This window comes from Pseudopodoces humilis, chromosome 4 (genome assembly GCF_049639895.1).
Source record: "Pseudopodoces humilis isolate 2021_Gansu_Grassland_sample_001 chromosome 4, ASM4963989v1, whole genome shotgun sequence".
NCBI lineage: Eukaryota > Metazoa > Chordata > Aves > Passeriformes > Paridae > Pseudopodoces > Pseudopodoces humilis.
Window position 1 is genome coordinate 51,430,569 of NC_142203.1, and position 17,869 is coordinate 51,448,437.

Sequence of the window (17,869 nt, forward strand, 5' to 3'; positions counted from 1 at the left end):
ACATCAACAGCCTAGTAATTTCCCTTACCAACAATGACATAGGTGAAGAAATTTGTGGAGATACCTGATACGTACCTTTACACATACAGGTCAAAAAACAGGAGGAAAATGCTCACCATCACATACAAAATTAGTTCATAACAACATCCTGCATCACCATTTATTTTTAATTTTCAGACTTGTAAAGCAAGAAGATAGATGTATTATTTTGAGTGGCTCCCTGAAATATAAATATTGCCCTCAGCACTCAGCAGGAAGAGTCAGAAAGTTCATGTGTACTATCTGCAGACCCTACTGCTAAGGGAAATAAAAAAGCAAGGGAAGAAAAGTGGTTCCATGGATGTTTTGCAGCAGAGCAAGCTATGACATTTCTGAAAGAGTCTTTACCTCCATTAATTTTTTTCCTGCAGATAACAAATCAAAAAAGGTTTTAAAATCATTGCATATGCAATAGGAAATAGGAGATTTACCTGGACCTTTAACACAACTCGAAGGATCTTGATGCATAAACTAATCAAACAGAACAAAACACATAAGCCAAATGGAATCCAAATCATGCATGGTGCCTACCTGATTACAGTAATGTTTGATGAGATTAAACACAAATCCTCGATCCATTAAAGAAAGAAGATCATACAAGAAAAATGCCAAGCTGATATTAATTTTTTCTGCTTGTTCACTTTCCTTTAAAAAAGCAAAAACACCAGTTATGATGTATAAACCTCACATAAAGGTGGGAGACTTTTTAGAATCATGAAAAATAGTGCAGGTGTCAGCTCCCAGAACCATCTCAGGGAAAATACAGGACAAGATTGTTTCAGTTCTCAAGTTCACATGATCTTGTTAAAATTGCACAGAATCACTTCTGTAAATTATTTCAACTGTTTCACAGAGAAATGTCATGGTATGGATGAACAGTTCATTTGTGCACTCTTTTGGGCTGATAACATAGAAATGGAATTTGAGACCTGTTTTGAATTGCCTATTGGCTGCACTACTGCATATGACTTTTTTTCCTATTGAACATCAGAGAATGCTGGTTTAGGAACTTAAAATACATAAAATATTAAGAAAAACCTGCACCAGCTTTGCTGATGGAATGCTGATGGATGATGGAATTTTAAGTGTAAAACTGATAGTAACAAAATACTGGTAAGATAAATCTGTGGAGTTCACCATCCAGCAGCTAAGCTCTCGTATGCTTGGAATTGGCCTGATAACCAGAGATACACAGCCTCCAGTAAGAATCACAAAGAACTTCATGTGCCCTCTAAAATGAAGCTACAGTTGCTTCAAACATACCAATTTAAGTCACAAACTCCCAGTAGCCTATGTAGTTCACCAAGAGGAATTAGTGAAGATGCCTGAGGGATCTGCACATTTAATGCTCAAAACTGACAGAAGATGACTGAGAAAAATATTGCCTGTACTGACAACTCTGACTAGTGAGAACAGGTGTGCAGCACCTCAGGGTGGTTACAATTCAGTTTGTCATTTTTCAAGCTTTTTGCTGCTGTTCAGAAATATATATATTGCCTACAATCTGGAATTTGCACTGGAAAACATTTTTCTACGGTGAAGAATAAGCTACCTTATAGGGCAGGCAAGCATATGCCAGACATATCACTGTAAAAATCCAGGGCAATCTGACATGCTCAGCCATGTATTGAAACATCAATTATCACTTCTTGGATTTAAAAATCAGACAGACATTGCCTGTACTATTCTGTACACCTAACCAATGGCCCTAATTCCAAAAACACAACAGTGGAATTTTCACACCCAATCTGGTTCTATACGCTCATTCCATCAAAATGAGAATTAAATTAACGACCCACAAAAATCTTTGTATTTCTTGTGAAGAAGCTATAAACACTGATTTATTTGAAAAGCCTACAATTCTATTAAAGCATTTGTAATGTAACAAATTTTTATTTCCCAATGTAATTAAAAACAAAAAGTCACTGATAGCTAAGGTAAGCATTTCTGTGGAAATTATTTCTCTGCACGTGGCTATCACAGAAGCACACCAATGGATTGAGCTTCAATGTAAAGCTTCAAGAACAAACTTCTGGTGGACAGTGACAATCTCTTCTGTCATTCTCTGCCCCAGTTTTTCTGGTCTTTCCCTTTCCCAGTTTCTGATCCTCAACAGCACTTTGAGAAGTGGATTGGGAAACTGAGCTTGTTGAAAAGTGACCTGGCAGGCCAGCTCTCCTGGCCTAGCACAGTGCATTTGGCAGCTTTGGGGCACGGAAACAAGTTAGTTACAACAACTGAACAAGAGTCACTCAGCGCCTTAGCTTTTTCCAGTGGCCAGTGCAAAGGGGCATCAATGATATAGGGTGACATTAGCAATGTTAAAACATAAATTATTCTTTGTGATCCTTTCAACTTTATAATCTGTTGTATCAGTGCAATTTGTTAAAAGTAGAAAGAATTTCATGGGACTTAGGGCTTATTTCTTGTCTTCAATTTTCAAATGGCTTTTCTTCTCTTTAAAGAGATCAAGGGTTAAATCACACGTGGCTGGCTTTTGCAACACTCATGTGAGGAGCACTACCTTCCTATGGCATATCCCGCTGCTACAGAGAAGTCAAATGAGGAATTAAACACAATGCAGTAGGATAGAGGGTAAGTGCAAAGGGGGATAAAAGGAAGAAGTCCTGCTGGGGCTGCAGTCTGATGTGCTGGCTAACATGGCATAAAGCATTACTAGAACTGAAAATGGATGTCCAGCCTTTTTTGTCAATAGGAAAGGGAATTCTGTTCTTGCACACTGCAGCCACACTGAGAAGCAGGCTGAGGAACTGAGATGAACAAAAACAGTCTGCCAAGAGAGCACAAGACTGCCCTTTACACTGTCACAACTCTTACTTAAGGTCCATGTGAGAATATTAGACTAATTCTAGTGACACTGCTGATATGGAAATAAGATTAAGTGCAGCTCAGTGTAACACAAGATGAGTAGCAAGGATCCACAGTGCTTATATCATCTACTTACTTTGGGTGGTTTGACTACAAGTGCAGCAATCTCTGAAGTAATCACACTAACTATAGTGGTAATATCATCTTTGAAACGATCGGAGAACCGGCTTCTTCGTGGGTTATCTTGCTTCTCCATGTTGTGAACATACTGAGCCATACTCTTTATCTGCAAAGCAGAAAAAAAAAAAAAGCTAAAATAATGCCCACACTGGAGGGGAAATATGCTTTGTTTGTAAGAATAAGATTTCCTACTTCTTTTTCCCTGAATTTAATCACCCATTTTCTCAGAAATGATATGATAAATCCTACATGGCAATGACAACAGAGGCTATAAGACTCAAATACAGACAGACATTGATTCTTGTTCATATTCATGCAGTTGGCTACTCTCAGTACCTGAAATGAGAATCACCCTCCTTCAACCCCTTGTGTCTGCAGTTCTGAAATGCTGCTGCTTGCCACTTTTGCCCTTCATGAAGACAGACAGAGAGTGACACTTGTGGAATTCTTATTTCTTGACCTAATGCTGCATTACTTACATGGTGACAGTGGAAATCAGGACATTTTTTCCACTGACATGCATCACCACAGGGCTCCGTAGAACTGTGAGTCTGTGGAGTTTTGTCACTGCTCCCATGTTGTTAACAAAATTGAAAAGACAGGAACAGATATTCACCGAAAAGGAAGGGCTTGGTTGATGAGTGTCTCTCAGTCTTTTGCAAGCTGTGGACTACTGCTCATGTAGTCCATGCAGAACTTTGTCATCACTGCCATAGTGAGGAAGGAGGGTGAATACAAAGAATTCTTTATGAGAGATCTTTCATTATTTGAGATCTCTCCTTTACACAGGGCTGAATAACTGAAGAAGTCATCACCCAACTGAATCTGTGCCTGGAGTACCTACTACATGCCACCATTAACTAATTAAATAAAATAAAATTAAATAAAATAAATTTTTAAAAAATTGCCTGCCCACTGGTAGGGCAAAATATCACTGTTGAGTCTTACCAGGAGCTCAAAGAAGAACCAGGCATACTTGAAAACTGATTCTCTCACCATGCCCGTGCTGACCACCATCTGCAATGCCAGTTCTTCATGGAAATGCTGCATAATAAACAGATACTGTTGGCAAACAGCTTTTCAATCAACTTATCTTTAATTTTCAACATCTTCCCTGTGGGAAACTTCCCCATACTGGAGGGTGAGCAGGTGGATGGGGATGTCGGGGCATTTTTGTAAGATCAGAAGGCAGATTTGACCAAAATGACATCTAAAGAATGCTGCTGGCAAACAGACTTTGAGACCCATTTTTCTGGGGATCCAGAGCCATGGATAACTGAAGAGGGAAATGCCTTTGGACCATTCTCAGGTCATTGGTCTGCATGCACTATAGGGAGCAGTCATGTTTCCCACTACCTGCTAAGTGTTTTTGTTCAGCACATCCACCATGTTATTCTGAGAGAAGGTAGAAGTAAGTTTGACTCTGTGGTAGAAGAGAAGGACAGAGCAATAACCACAGCAGACCTTGTACAGACATTTGTGGTTGGAGACAGTACTTTTTAGGATGAGATCTGAACACAAGACAAACAACCCCAATTCTCTAAACTTTTAGGAAGTTCAAAAATGGACTATAAAAAGCTTGGTTCTAAAAGCTACCAAAAGGAACAAAGAAAATAATTATTTACAGAAGAAAGAGGAGGCAAATATTTTTGAATGGAGTTTACTGTAACATGTAAAGATATGTATCCAAGGGTAAATAGCAGTGGAAAAGGACGGAGGCTCTAAGACTTCAAGAATGAGAGCAAAGGGAGGATCCAGACAGGCTGCTACTTGCCTAAATCTGTTCTGAATAAAGAATCTAAACACTCTGAAGCAGAAGCAAAAAAGTTTGAGTAATGTTTATCCACTGATTCAATATCTCATCACTAATTCCTTGTTTGATAAAACTGGTTGATATTTTGTTCTGTTGCTTCCCTCTCCACATTTAGAAGCGCTAATTGCCAGCACTACCTCAGGGCACTCCAGGTTCTGTAAGGAGCTCCCTCGTGCTCAGCCACAGCCTACCTTTTTATTGGATGGTCTTGTGCTTGCACAAAGGCCTGACATGTCATTTGTTCCTTCAACGTAGTAAGACATCCGACTGGAGCTGTGATCCGTAGGCTGGGGGACGCAGATGGAAGAAATACATAGCAGTAAATTCAAAAGTAACTTAATCTAATCAACAGAGAAGAAATCACCCGCAGCAGGGGGTTTGTTTGGGTTTCTTTTAAGGTATGCACAGACAATGATCTAAACAGTTCTCTTTCCTTTTTCCCCATCCCCCTGCCCACTCAAGGCCGAAGACCCCCTGACAGCAGCGACAGCAGCAGCAGCAGCAGCAGCAGCAGCAGCAGCAGCAGGGTGCAAACGCCAGCACTGCCATCACCTGCCCAATGACAGCACTGCAGCTGTACTTCGGAGGATACGATTCACCCTTCAAAAGGTGTAAGTTTATCCCTGGCTCTGCACCGAAAGTAATTAGCCCCTTGAAGTCTTCTTTCCATTAAAAGTTATGCCGATTTAAGAGGCAATGAAAACGGCAGTAACTAACTGTAAATTGCTATATTTACCAATGTGATGAAGCTGTAATATCAAACATTTTAATTTTGTATTAATTTGGAAGAATGCCTTGAGCTCTGGTTTGTTGTGGTTTTTTTTGGGGTTTTTTTTTCCCTAGGACACAGTACATTAGAGTGAAAGTCATAAAATTCAAATCTACGTTATTAAAAATTGCTATGGATGGATATATATGCCCACGAACAAATCAAATAAATTGTCAAAGCCTATCTTACTAGTTCTGGTTTAATTAGCTGAAGACCAGTACCTATTAATTTTAAACGGAAAAGCACATGCTCATTCAATAGAGAAAATACTTAAAAGTATTTCTGAAAATAACCTACTTGAGAAGCAATATTTTACATATATATAACACTCAAAGAAAAGCGAGGGGCGAACACGGTTCAGACCTCAACAGATGTACTGCTGTAGAGCTCTGCCAGGGCTCCAACTAGCAGCAGGCTCCTTGCACAGGGAAAAAGTCCTGTTTTTGCCAGAGGCATAGCTTCCCAGCTCCAGCTGAGTGGTGAACTCTAGGTTTTGGTTTCCCCAAAGCTGCACACAACCTTGCTCATAAAGCTCTGAGATGGGCTGGAATGCTGTAGATCAGCAAGCACCTGGTGCCAATCAGGGAAGCAAAATCCTTCCTCTTCGATGTTGTTGACCTTTCTGTCCTGCGAGCCATTGGTGGTATATGCAGCAGTGGATGAGAATGAAGAAGCTTGTATTTCACTCTGTGGTTGAATTAAGTATTTGGAAAGACCCAGGTGCAAATTATGCACATGGCATCTGCATTGTGGCTGATATAAAGCTATGGGGCTGCTGTCACATAATTAACTACTTTTTTTTTTTTCTTTTTTTAAATAGTAAACTTTAACAACAAGCAAAATAAGGAAGAAAGGTCTGCACTGCACTGACTCTGCAACTTGGACCAGACCAGGTCACCAGATGTGAACAGAACTTAAATATCTGGAATAACAGGACAGTGAGGCACATCCAAAAAAGCAAATGCTTCAGTGGAGTGTCTAAGCCACAAACAAGAGGTAGAGTTCTCACCTCTTGCTCTTCATTGCTAAGAAACATCAGAATTTAGCAGTGAGATTTAGCAGGTATCTATGCCAAATCAGATAAACAGAAAATGCTTCTGGTGATACAGAGCATTTACAAGAAGCAAATCCAACCCTCAAAGACAAAATCTAGATTATTAGGTTTTGAGCCATACCATTCTTCAGATATTTGACTTTGTTCTCTTACCTTGGATGACATGATGCTTTTGACCTCCTCATCAGTAGCAGTTTGTGTAACAGTGATGTCAGGATTGCTGCAGCTTATCACTCGGCTCTGCAGGAGTTTACTTCCAACAGACACTGCAGAAGTGCGCCCAAAGGTGTAATAACGAGATTCCGTCGAAACGGCACTGCTGCCTCCACCTGCCACAGTGAGATGTTTTAAGACTAAATGACATATATATGAGACAAACATGAGATTCAAGCCAGTTTTGTTCAGTGGTGTTATAACATCAGCATTTTGAAAAGAATAAAGCTCCTGAAGAACCCACTACCAACTGCTTCATTAACAATCTACACAGGCATGGAATGACAAGTTACAGATATTATCCCAGTCAACAGCTCAATCAGGGTGGTGCACAAGCAGCACCAAAAGATTAATAGGGCTAACAAAGTAGCAGCACTATTACAATAGCTCTTTCTTCCCATCAGCTCTTTTTAATTTGCTGTAGATTAAGAAAATATTCACAGGCCTAAACACAAAATTCCACCTTCAACACATATGATTTAAAACTATGTTTGAAGTATCCAAGGAAGCAGGGAGCATTGCCATCAGGATTTTCACTAAGCAATATCTAGTTTTTAGTTTCACCACAGACCTTAGTTTTTCAGGATAAAGAATTCCCAAGTGTATGTGAGTTCACAGATTTTAGGATATCTCAACATCAGTTTAAATGTCCCTCAAGGGGGATTTAAATTAATATTCAAAAGAGAAAAAGGCTTTACGTATCTTAGCTCCCACAGCACAGCTGTTTCTGGTAATTTAACATACACCAATTAAACAAGCGAATCCTATAGCCTTTAGGATAATGATTGCAACAGAATAACAGAATGGTTGAGGTTGGAAGGGCCCACTGAAGGCCATCTAGTCCAACCCCGCTGCTCAAGCAGGGTCACCTTGAGTCAGCTGCCTGGGACTACAACCAGGTGGCTTTCTACTATTGCCAAGGTGACAGGCTTGGCAACCTCTCTGGCCAACCTGTACCAGTGCTCAGTCACCCTCAGAGGAAGTGCTTTCTTATGTTCTGTTTCAGTGTGTGCCCATTGCCTCTGATCTTATCACTGGATGCCACTGGAAACAGCCAGGCTCTGTGTTCTTTGAACTCTCCCTTCAGCTCTTTGAGTACTGAAGATCCTTCCTGAGGCTTCTTTTCTCCAGGCTGAAGAGCCCAGCTATCTCAGCCTCTCTGCTGAAGAGACGTTCCAGACCCTTTATCATTTTTGTGGCCCTTGGCTCGTCTCTGTCCAACATGTTCATGTCTCTCTTGTACTGTGGAGTTTAGAGCTGGACACAGTACTCCAGGTATGCCCTCACAGGGTTGAGAAGAGGAGAAGGGTCACCTGTCTTAACCTGCGGGTCCTACAACATTTTATCCTCCAATGACATCCTTAATGCAAGGGAGATACTGGGTGAGCTTGGCCCTATACCACTTGGCAGTAGGTTACTTCACATGGAAAGTAATTTACTGATGTACAGGTCAGTAAAAAATTGGTGTCTTAAGGCCATTTTAACTCACAAACAAAATTCTTCCAATTCTTCACAAAGCTACAACATTGCCTGTAGCTGTGGAAACCTCTCACCTCAACCCTTCATCTTAAATTAACAACTGAGGGATGAAGATTATGAGGAGCAAGTCCATATTGCTCTTTGCAGCACTGATATTCCTGACCAACCTCCGAGAAAAATGGTATATCAGAACAGTGTAGTGCTTAAATGGTATGCAGTTTGGGTCTGAGAAATTTGCTATCTTACAGGTTAGTGCCTGAAGTCCTTCTCTCAAAATTGCCATGCTCAACAGCAGGTATCAAGAAAAAAAATACTTTTGCAACCCTTGCATCAACAGTACCTGGTTTGACCACTTCTCTTTGTGCGTCTGGCAGACGAAATACATAGTACACATAAGATGCCAGAAGGCAGTTCCTCCCATGCTGATCCTTGCTCAGCTCTTTGCTGTTGTGGAGACTATTCACTATTGCAACCACAGACTCAAAGGCAAACTGTGAGAAGTTGGCTGTGAAACAAAGGCAAGAATTAGAGTCAGTACTGAAGGCTATAACATAATTAAGTAAGGACATTCTTTGTATCAACAACTAATCTTACCAGGTTCCATTCAGTTCTGAATAAATTCAGAGTTTCAGACAGTAATTGCTATGCCTGACCAGACCCAAAGTCTACATAGGCCAAACAACACTCTTCAGCAGGCCCACTGACTTTCAATCTAATCACTGTTATTCTGTCACTTTGTGCTACATAAATGCAGACTGTAACTGCTAATTACATTTCTAGCAGCCTTCACACAAAATATCTTCTCACAGAATGCTAAGACTCATTACTCTCCAGCAACAGACAAATACAAATTAGCAGGCTTTAGCACAAATATTGTAATGGATGATGAGTGTTGATTATCTGAACCAGATAGGAAACTAACTACACCACTGTCTTCAAGCATGCCAAAATTCTGAGCTAAACATATGTTACAGGCAACTGGCACCTCAGCAAAACAAAAAATCAGTCTTTAGTATTATATTCTCTGTTTTTCTGCTCACCCAACTCTGTCTAAAGATGTTTGGGCAGAGGATATGGTGCAGACAGCAGTGTCAGTTGTAGGATAATGATTTTGCTGGTGTTTTACTCGCAAAACAACTCAATTCCAAACAAAGTTGAACCCACTTTCTGACATATATTTTCAGATAAGTAAATTACTACAATTTAATGTACTTCCCAACCAGAGACTAAGAGTCTTTATGTAGGGGGAAAGGAGAAAAAAGCATCAAGTCAGTTAAACCTGATTAAATTGTGCAGTGAAACTCTGTCTCAGAGCAGCACAACTCTTTCTGAAGTGTGCTACCCTAAATACTAAATACAGGCCTGAATATTTTAGCAACTATTTCCCCCACATTTCTAGGTTGCTTGCAAAGCTTCTTGAAGACCATGAACCAGTAAGTACCTGTCTGGCCAGCTATCACCATAGGCTGTACAGCCAGCTGGAAAAGTTTATCAAGTACCAAATGCAAAAATAAGACAAGAGGTTCAAGGCGTGAAGAATTCAAACAGATAATGCTGAGTTTCAATTCATGCTCCAGTGAAGCCTCTGTAATCTTCTGATCCATCACTCGAATGGGGAATGTCACTTGACTTTCCAGAGAATGGCATAAGGTAAAGAACTTCTCCAGGTGGTTGTCCTGCAAATACAGTGCACAGTTAACAAAGTCAATATATTTCAGGCTGTTGCTAGCTAGGAAAAGTACCTCATGGGATGAAAGAAAAGATTTTTACCCTTCTGGCTTTCAGTAGTGGCTGCTCTGAGTGATCAACTTGTAAAGCAGCTGTCACAGTGTTTTGTTTGCTCCTATTCATCTCGCTCAAATTCAGACTGGTATTGCCCTCACTAAACTGATTGCTTCATTAAATGAAAAGACTTTTCCTTCTATCTGATAAAACTCTGTCACATCATAGATCTATAGTCCTCTGCTACTCACACCTGAGTTCCAGCTACATACAAGTTATGTGCCATATGAGTATGTCCTACTTGTGTTTAAAAAACATGCTGCAAAGGGGTAATAGATGTGCTTCAAACACAGGGCCTTCAGCTGTTAGGATATATTTACCAGGATTAACTAGAATGGGATAAGGGGTAAGAGCCACTGAAAAGCAACAGAAACCAAACAAAACCAATCTGCTTCAAACCAGCATCTTAGCAAGACGGACAAAGATCCAATTTCCTATGGCATTTAAATAACCAGAATAACTGAGGTCTCTCAGCACTAAGCTTGTGTCCCCAAAGCACATGGCATTGACAAGTGAGCTGCTTAACACATACAGACGGTGTATAACCTGTCCATGGAGGCAGGGAGGTGCTATGTCTTTGGAGAATTGGACACATTGTCTGAAATAGCCTTGAAGAACAGAAAATGCAGACTGCAGAAACAGGCCCTGTGCCCTGCCAGCAACTTTCAACCACAGCCTGCTGAACTGAGAGGACACCAGGGTCCCTATAGCTCAATGTGATTTGCTGCCAAGAGCACTCATTTGTTCACTTCTACCAATAGATTTAATTTCACCAAAGGATTTCATACACAGAAGATAGTAGCTTATTTCCATAGCTCCTAACTTTTTATTTTTTTAACTGTCTGGGCTTAAACACCTCAGTTTCATAAACCTGCTAAATTGTCCTGGACATCTGAATGTATCTTGAAATGAAACTACAGCTGTGTATTACTTCTGATGCATTACCTGGGTGTGAACAGACGACACAGCTTGAACTTCAACAATGAAAACGCCCTTGTGTCCTTCAACCCACTTTATAGGTGGTGTCTGAGATGGAATTTTCTGTGGCAGAAAAAAAATATGGGAATCATCTTCCTTTTAATGCTCAAACAGGAAGTCTATTTACATGACAGTCTACAGAATATTCCCACTATTCACTTAATTTTAGACCAAATTCAGTGCCACACAGAGGATGACAGCTAAGCATCTCCTTGTTCTCACAGACATTGGAACAGAAGCTGATGCGCTGAATAGTGAAATTTAGAGAGAATTTCAGACCATGTAAATACACATCTTCTGATGGGATATTGTTAAGGCTAAAATTTCCTTGTCAAAGCATTGCCAAAGGCATTTAGTGCCTTTGTGGTAAAGTTTAAACCCTCTGGACAAGTTTCCTACATGCCATATTTACTGAGAGGCCAGGGTTTTCTGCTCCAGTAACCTGATTCCATTTCTATTCTCCCTCCCACAAAGCCACAAAAAAAGAACAAATTATCCTATGCAAGAAATCGAATTATTGCCTTGACACTCTCTAAACAAATGTATCCCTGATTAGACAATTCACAAGAATTTGCTTGCATAGCTAACTTCTAAGAAAACAGTATAATGATATAAAATAATAATACCAGTGACAATAAAAACAACAACCACAACAACTATAACATTTTTCTCCAGACTTTCCACTTTTGAAGAACAAACAGGAGGCACTTCCTACTAGCAGACAGCAATGTCAGTTTGTGAAACACTTATGCTGTTCTCCTACACTAGGAAAATACTGTCTTTTAATAATTTTGTTTGTTACCTCAGGAGAGTGAATTGAATAGTGTAAAGGCAGTTTGTCCAATGCAACAGGAAGACTATAATGTCCAGTTTGAAGGCGATCGTTTAATAGAATTGGCAGCCACTGAAACAAATGAAGAGAAAACACAGCAATATTCCTGATGATATATGATTAGACCCATTTATTTAATTTGTTAGATACAGTCAACAAACAACAAATGAGATATTGACCCAAGCTTCTCTGCTCTAACCCATTCAACAGTAATTTCTTTGTATTTTAAATTCAAAGATAGCTGATAGCTACTGTAGAAAAATGTACAAGACTGCTTTACAAACCATCTCTTTTGAAGAAAACAAACACAGAGCTTCTCATGTGTGACACACATTTTTCTAATAAATCCTACCAGAAGGATTTAGTGGAATACATGTTTTTATTTAAAAATTTATGTATCCTGAATACACTGATTCTTGGTATTGAAGCAAATCAACAGCTAAAGTTTTGCTGGGATTAAATTCAAAATCTTCCTTGTGGTCACCATGCCAGACTGACTTGTCATATCCCTGCATTGATATTTGGACACATTTAATTTTTTATTCAACTCTGAAAGAGGTTGGGCATTTGAATATCACAGAAACATTTTGTATTTAGGTGAACAGTAACTTGTAAATTAAGTCCTCATCTATGTCAAATCTTGGTCCTGAACTAACTCATTTATTTACAATCCCACTGACATTGGTGGGACTATAACTGTCCATAAAAGAAAGTGCATTTGAAATGATTCTCAGTATTGTGGTTTAAAAACCCCAAAAGCCAACAAAGAAGCAAACAAGCAAACAAGCAAAAATACACAAACACAACGGCCTCCCAGACTTCACAGCAAGAACACAGGGAAAGCACTTGTCTGACTCCACAGCTCAATTGCTGACCACACCTCTAGGATATTTTCAAATCTGAAGCATCATCATCTTCAATTCTTTCCTTTTATATTAAAATCTCTCCAGTTAAAAATACTGTTTGATAAAGTAAAAGGTCAGAGAGACTATGCTACAACATGTGTTTCTTAACCTAAGACATGCTGGTTTCAACATGAGGATAAAGAAGGCAAGAGAATAACATTTTAGCTGTTAGACTCTTTCTGTTTTTTAAATTTTTATGGAGATAAAAGACAATTTAGAACAGAAATTAGGTGCCATTTAAAAAGAAAATGCTAATGCTAATTTAAATATTTATATGCTAATTAATTAATTAAATTACGAATATTTAAATGCTAATTTAAATATTATGTTAGCTGTTACCTCATGTATGAACATGGTAACAGTAATAATTGTAATTACATATGTTTTAGGGGGTTTTTTTGCAATCAATATAATGTAGCAGAATAAGATTATGTGCTATAAAGCACTGTTGTTGCAGATATTTAGGTGCATATTTCAGTTGAATTAGGTGAATTCATTAAGTTCAAAGACAGTTAATATTAAATTATAGGATGAGGATGTAACACACCTCAAGTGGCATCTAGTTTCTATGAATTCACACTAAGACCTTCCACTGGCTTTGCTGTATTGCCATAACCAGAAAGGGAATATATGACAAGATTCTTGACAAGCAGAGTCTGTTTGCATGGGACACACATAGACACACGCAAACACGCACCCACACACACCCACTCTTATGCATCACATGGAACTTACTGAATACCCTAGGAGGGTTTCAACAGATGCTCCTTGCTTTGGTTGGCAGCTGATGTGATAGAATGTGAATAGTAGATGGTGTTTCTCTGTGAGTTTTGCTGGCAGCTTAATTTTCACTTCTTCATAAAAGTCAGGGGATCTGTTGAAAAACATGCCAAGCACACTCCCAATATAAGTATAGGACTGAGCAAGAGACAAATTTGGATTTTAGATGCTATGGTTATAAAACCAGATAAATCCTGAAAACAGCTGAGTTAAACAAAGCATACATATATACACAAACACATTTTTGTAAATTTGAAATATTTTTATGAATTATGAACCTGGAAGTTATATTTATGAACAATCTACAGCTTTGAACCAGAAGAAAACAGACAGTATCACCTGGACAGTTTCAGCTTCCACCTGTCTCTAGGCTTCAGTCTCTGTTTTGGATTCTTGCATAAGTAATCTGCAAATCCTAAATTTCAAGTTCTCATTCATGAGAATGAGAATGTGCCTTCAGCTCTTTTGGATCTACAAATTCATTGAAGTGAATGATCTTAAAAGCTGTGCTGCTTCCAGCTCCCGCTCCTTAATCTTCATAGTAGGAATATTCTTAACTACTATAAAGCTTCAAACAAGAAAGCAACAGTCGCTTATACAACAGTCACTTATGCAAATGAATGTAGCAATGTGAATTAGATAGGATAAATTGCACAAAAGATAAATATTAAAAATTACATTCCTTGATGAACTATATAGGGTAACAATTATGTAAGGAGGTCATGATTAATACTTCTCAGGTTGTATGAATAGTAACAACACTTACTTATTATGATATGTGATAGCTGTGTATATTTCTTGGACAAATTCTGGACCTGAAGATTTCCCAAAAATTACCTACATTAAAAAGAAAAGTAACTTCAATCAGGACTACAGCATTTACTTGTTGTCATCCTTTATAAATTTTAAGACAGTATCTGAAGACTTAAAATGACTCTTCAATTTTATCTTAGCTTGTTGGCATAAATGTCATATTACTAAGCACCTTCCCACACTCCATTCAGGGTAAAACACCAGGAAAATGGAGCAGAGCTATTTCTAGAGTCACTGACTACCTCACATTGCATTCTTTAGTCATGAGCTAAAAACCTAGAAATCATAGGAAAAAAGTTATAGTAAGCCAGTTACATGTAGTCACTCTGTCTGTATCTAAGCACTAAAACATTAAATAAAAAGTATTTTTAGAAGTTTTGTTTTTCAGTTGCAGCCTTCTCATTTAGGGTGAGATACATCTCACCTTACCTTAGAGGTCCAAAGTTCCTCTAAAGTCAGCGAAGAGAAATAGGCATTTCTCATGCTAGGTAGGCTTTCCTAAGACATAGGTCCACGGTAAGGTCTTGAAATCAAATAATTTAAAGGGATGCCTGGGAGATGAGCTTAGACAAGAATCTCTGCACTGTGCAAGTTTATATATATGCATTGAGAGGAAGGTCACTTACAGTGGAGAGGAAAGACAGACAAAATGTGTCTGTCCTAACCATTTGTCAAAACTTAATCATAACACAGGCAGAGTTCAAGGAAACCAACAGTGCAGTATTGTGTAAAATAAGATGTTACGTTCACATGGCACAGCTCTAGCTCTGGAAGAAATGTGGCTTGGAAAACACTGCCAATGCTCTGATTTCAGGTCCACAGGTTATGTGAAGCAAGGCTGTGAAGTATATACTAAACAATGTCAGCACACTGATAAAAGATGGTTGGGTGATAGTCCTTGGTCCAGCAGATTTCTGGACCAATGTTTCCTCAAAGTAATACTTCCACTCATTGTTTTCCTTCTCCAACACATAAAATCACAGAAGGTGTCTCTATGTCATCCTCAAGTAGCCAACAACATTGTCTTGAAAAATATTTAGAAACATTTGGGCTGAAGCAGACATCTGGGTTAGAACACTTCAAGCCAAACCTCTAAAGCTTGGTAAAGCTGAATAGAGGATCTTAGAGTGAGAGATGCTGAATAACTTAAACATAGATAGGACTGTCTGCTCTGCTAGTAGTGTACTCATATGCCCTAATACACAGTGTGTTTCAAACATGGAAAGCTCTACCTACTGCATGATTGGGCATCTTTTCATGTTCAGGCAATGAAGATCCCAACTTTCACGTTCCAGTATAATACCTGAGCACTTGTGTAAACACAGTGCATGCAGAGGAGTTATCCTGGAAAATAGACTACATCATTCTTAAAAGGTCTCTGAAGCTCTGTGAATTTTACCCTTAGAAACTCCAGCAGCATGCTGATGTAATATTATGTCATTCTTCTGAAAAGAAGGTAGGAAAATTTAGGTAAGAGAGAGCAATATGCCTCTGGTTCCACTAGAATCACAAGTCTTTTTTGTTGTGGGCAAGGAGTATGGCCCTGCCTTAGGATGAGAATGAAAGCTTCTCAAGCTCTCTGTGTTAGGCTTCCTAAGGCCCCACTAAAAACTGTGGTGATGGGAAGTAAATAATGACTTCTCTTTTCACAGATTTCTTGGGAATGCATGTATACAAAAGCCTGCTAAGAAATCTCAGCATTTATTACTGGCATTGCACAGGATGGGTCTTCACCACACATAAATTGGATCTTGATGGTAATGTTCCTTGCAGAAGCCAGTCTGTTAGCAAAATTCAGTCTCTGAGGGTAAACATAGAGGAGATTTCTGAAAGAAAGATAAGGAAGAATAAAATGAGTAAATGGCAAGCATTCCTGTTTGAAAATTAAGGTCACAAATTAGCATCTTGTTCATTCCTCTCCCTGTCCTTCACACCTAGACAATGAAAGATTTGTCATAACTCAGTTTCAGAAGTCCACAAAGAAAAGGTAATTTCTTGGTGTGACACACAGAACATCCTATGTTTAAGGTTTCACCTACACTATGTTCTATTAAAAACTATTATCTATTAAAAACTATTACATCTTTGATGTAATGAAAAGCAAGAATCTCTCAAGAAAGTAGGTCCTTTCTCAGATGTGAATAATCAGATTTTGGAAGGAGGAAAGAATCACTCGGAGGTGATAAAAACAAGGAAATCAACAACTGAAGATCATACATTCATAGTTTATAGCAAAAAAAAGGGCATGTATTTCTAGGTTTTACAAACCAAAAGACAGTATCAATGAATCTGAGTAAATACAAATGAGAAAATTTGAAACAATAATTCTATAAGCTACCTCTTATTACTAATGAATATGAAAAATGCTTTGAAATATAGAATACTTTGCTGTTTACTAGCTTCTGTACATGAACATATAACTAAATATAAAGAGCACCTTTAATTTCTATGGGAAATTTGGCAGCATAGGTGGTCTTCTGATGCATAATTCCAATAGAAGAGTCAAAATATTAACAGAAGTATTTTAGTCTGGAGAAGTATATGGCAAATATACTCCAAATATTGTGGCAGTTTGCAAATATTCTCCATATACTGGAGAAGTATATGGCAAATCTGAGATTTCAGGTAGACCTGGATTATACACAGATTCTGGAATCATGATTATGTCTATTTAGTGTCTTGTTTTCTCAGTCTGATACAGGATTCTCACTGTTTGTCCTCTGGATGTGAGGAATAAGACAAATATTGGAGAAAACCTTCTGGCTTTCAGTGAGAAACAATGATGACTACTCATGGACTTTCATTATTTCTTCTCATTTGTGGCAGAAGCTGCACACAGAATTGCACTGTCCTTATCACAGGTATCTCCTCAGTACCACTGTTAGCTGAAAAAGTCAAGCAGCCTTGGAGAATATTGTCATTAAGTCAGACATCTTCCATTTTCCACTTAGTGTATCCCAAGACCTGGAAAACTGGTTTATTCTCCTGATTTCCATGTGTCACAACATGACAGTACTGCTCAATTACACAGTCCAAGCTACTCTTTTCAACCAACATGTGCTACATGGCACATGGCATGCCTTAGTAAAATAAATAGCTTGTGACTTGCCTTTCCCTTCATTCAGAATGGTACTTCTGCCTGTCACACTAATGCATTCTCTTCCTTACTACCTTATGTCCAAGTTTTGCTTTGCCAAATTCTCTCACAGATGATGTTAAGAGAAGCTAAGTGAAAGAGCAAAATATATAGGTAACCTCTACTGAATTATACCTGGGGGTCTGACATATTAAATGAAGGATATTGTCAATACTACATCTGCCAGAAGTGAAGAAATACATGTACGGAAGGCTGAATAATACAATCAATTGCTTCATTAATCTGAAGCCTAGGACAAGATGTCAC

At 38.7% G+C, this 17,869-nt stretch overlaps 1 protein-coding gene across 5 annotated transcripts in view; it reads right to left on the minus strand.

Annotated features, from left to right (window-relative positions):
* DOCK8 (dedicator of cytokinesis 8) overlaps window positions 1-17,869 on the minus strand; it is an 88,223-nt gene that overhangs the window by 29,512 nt on the left and 40,842 nt on the right. For all 5 annotated transcript variants that reach the window (XR_001331457.2, XM_005522706.3, XM_014252293.2 and 2 more), the window contains 12 exons: window positions 16,175-16,292; window positions 14,420-14,490; window positions 13,609-13,747; window positions 11,939-12,040; window positions 11,104-11,199; window positions 9,818-10,052; window positions 8,717-8,881; window positions 6,838-7,013; window positions 5,053-5,148; window positions 3,997-4,092; window positions 3,005-3,154; window positions 571-684 (listed from right to left, as the gene is read on the minus strand). Coding sequence is in view for 4 of the 5 variants with exons in the window: in XM_005522706.3 (XP_005522763.3) it covers window positions 571-684; window positions 3,005-3,154; window positions 3,997-4,092; window positions 5,053-5,148; window positions 6,838-7,013; window positions 8,717-8,881; window positions 9,818-10,052; window positions 11,104-11,199; window positions 11,939-12,040; window positions 13,609-13,747; window positions 14,420-14,490; window positions 16,175-16,292 (1,558 nt within the window). In the remaining variant the exon portion in view is untranslated. The remainder of the gene's footprint in view (window positions 1-570; window positions 685-3,004; window positions 3,155-3,996; window positions 4,093-5,052; window positions 5,149-6,837; window positions 7,014-8,716; window positions 8,882-9,817; window positions 10,053-11,103; window positions 11,200-11,938; window positions 12,041-13,608; window positions 13,748-14,419; window positions 14,491-16,174; window positions 16,293-17,869) is intronic.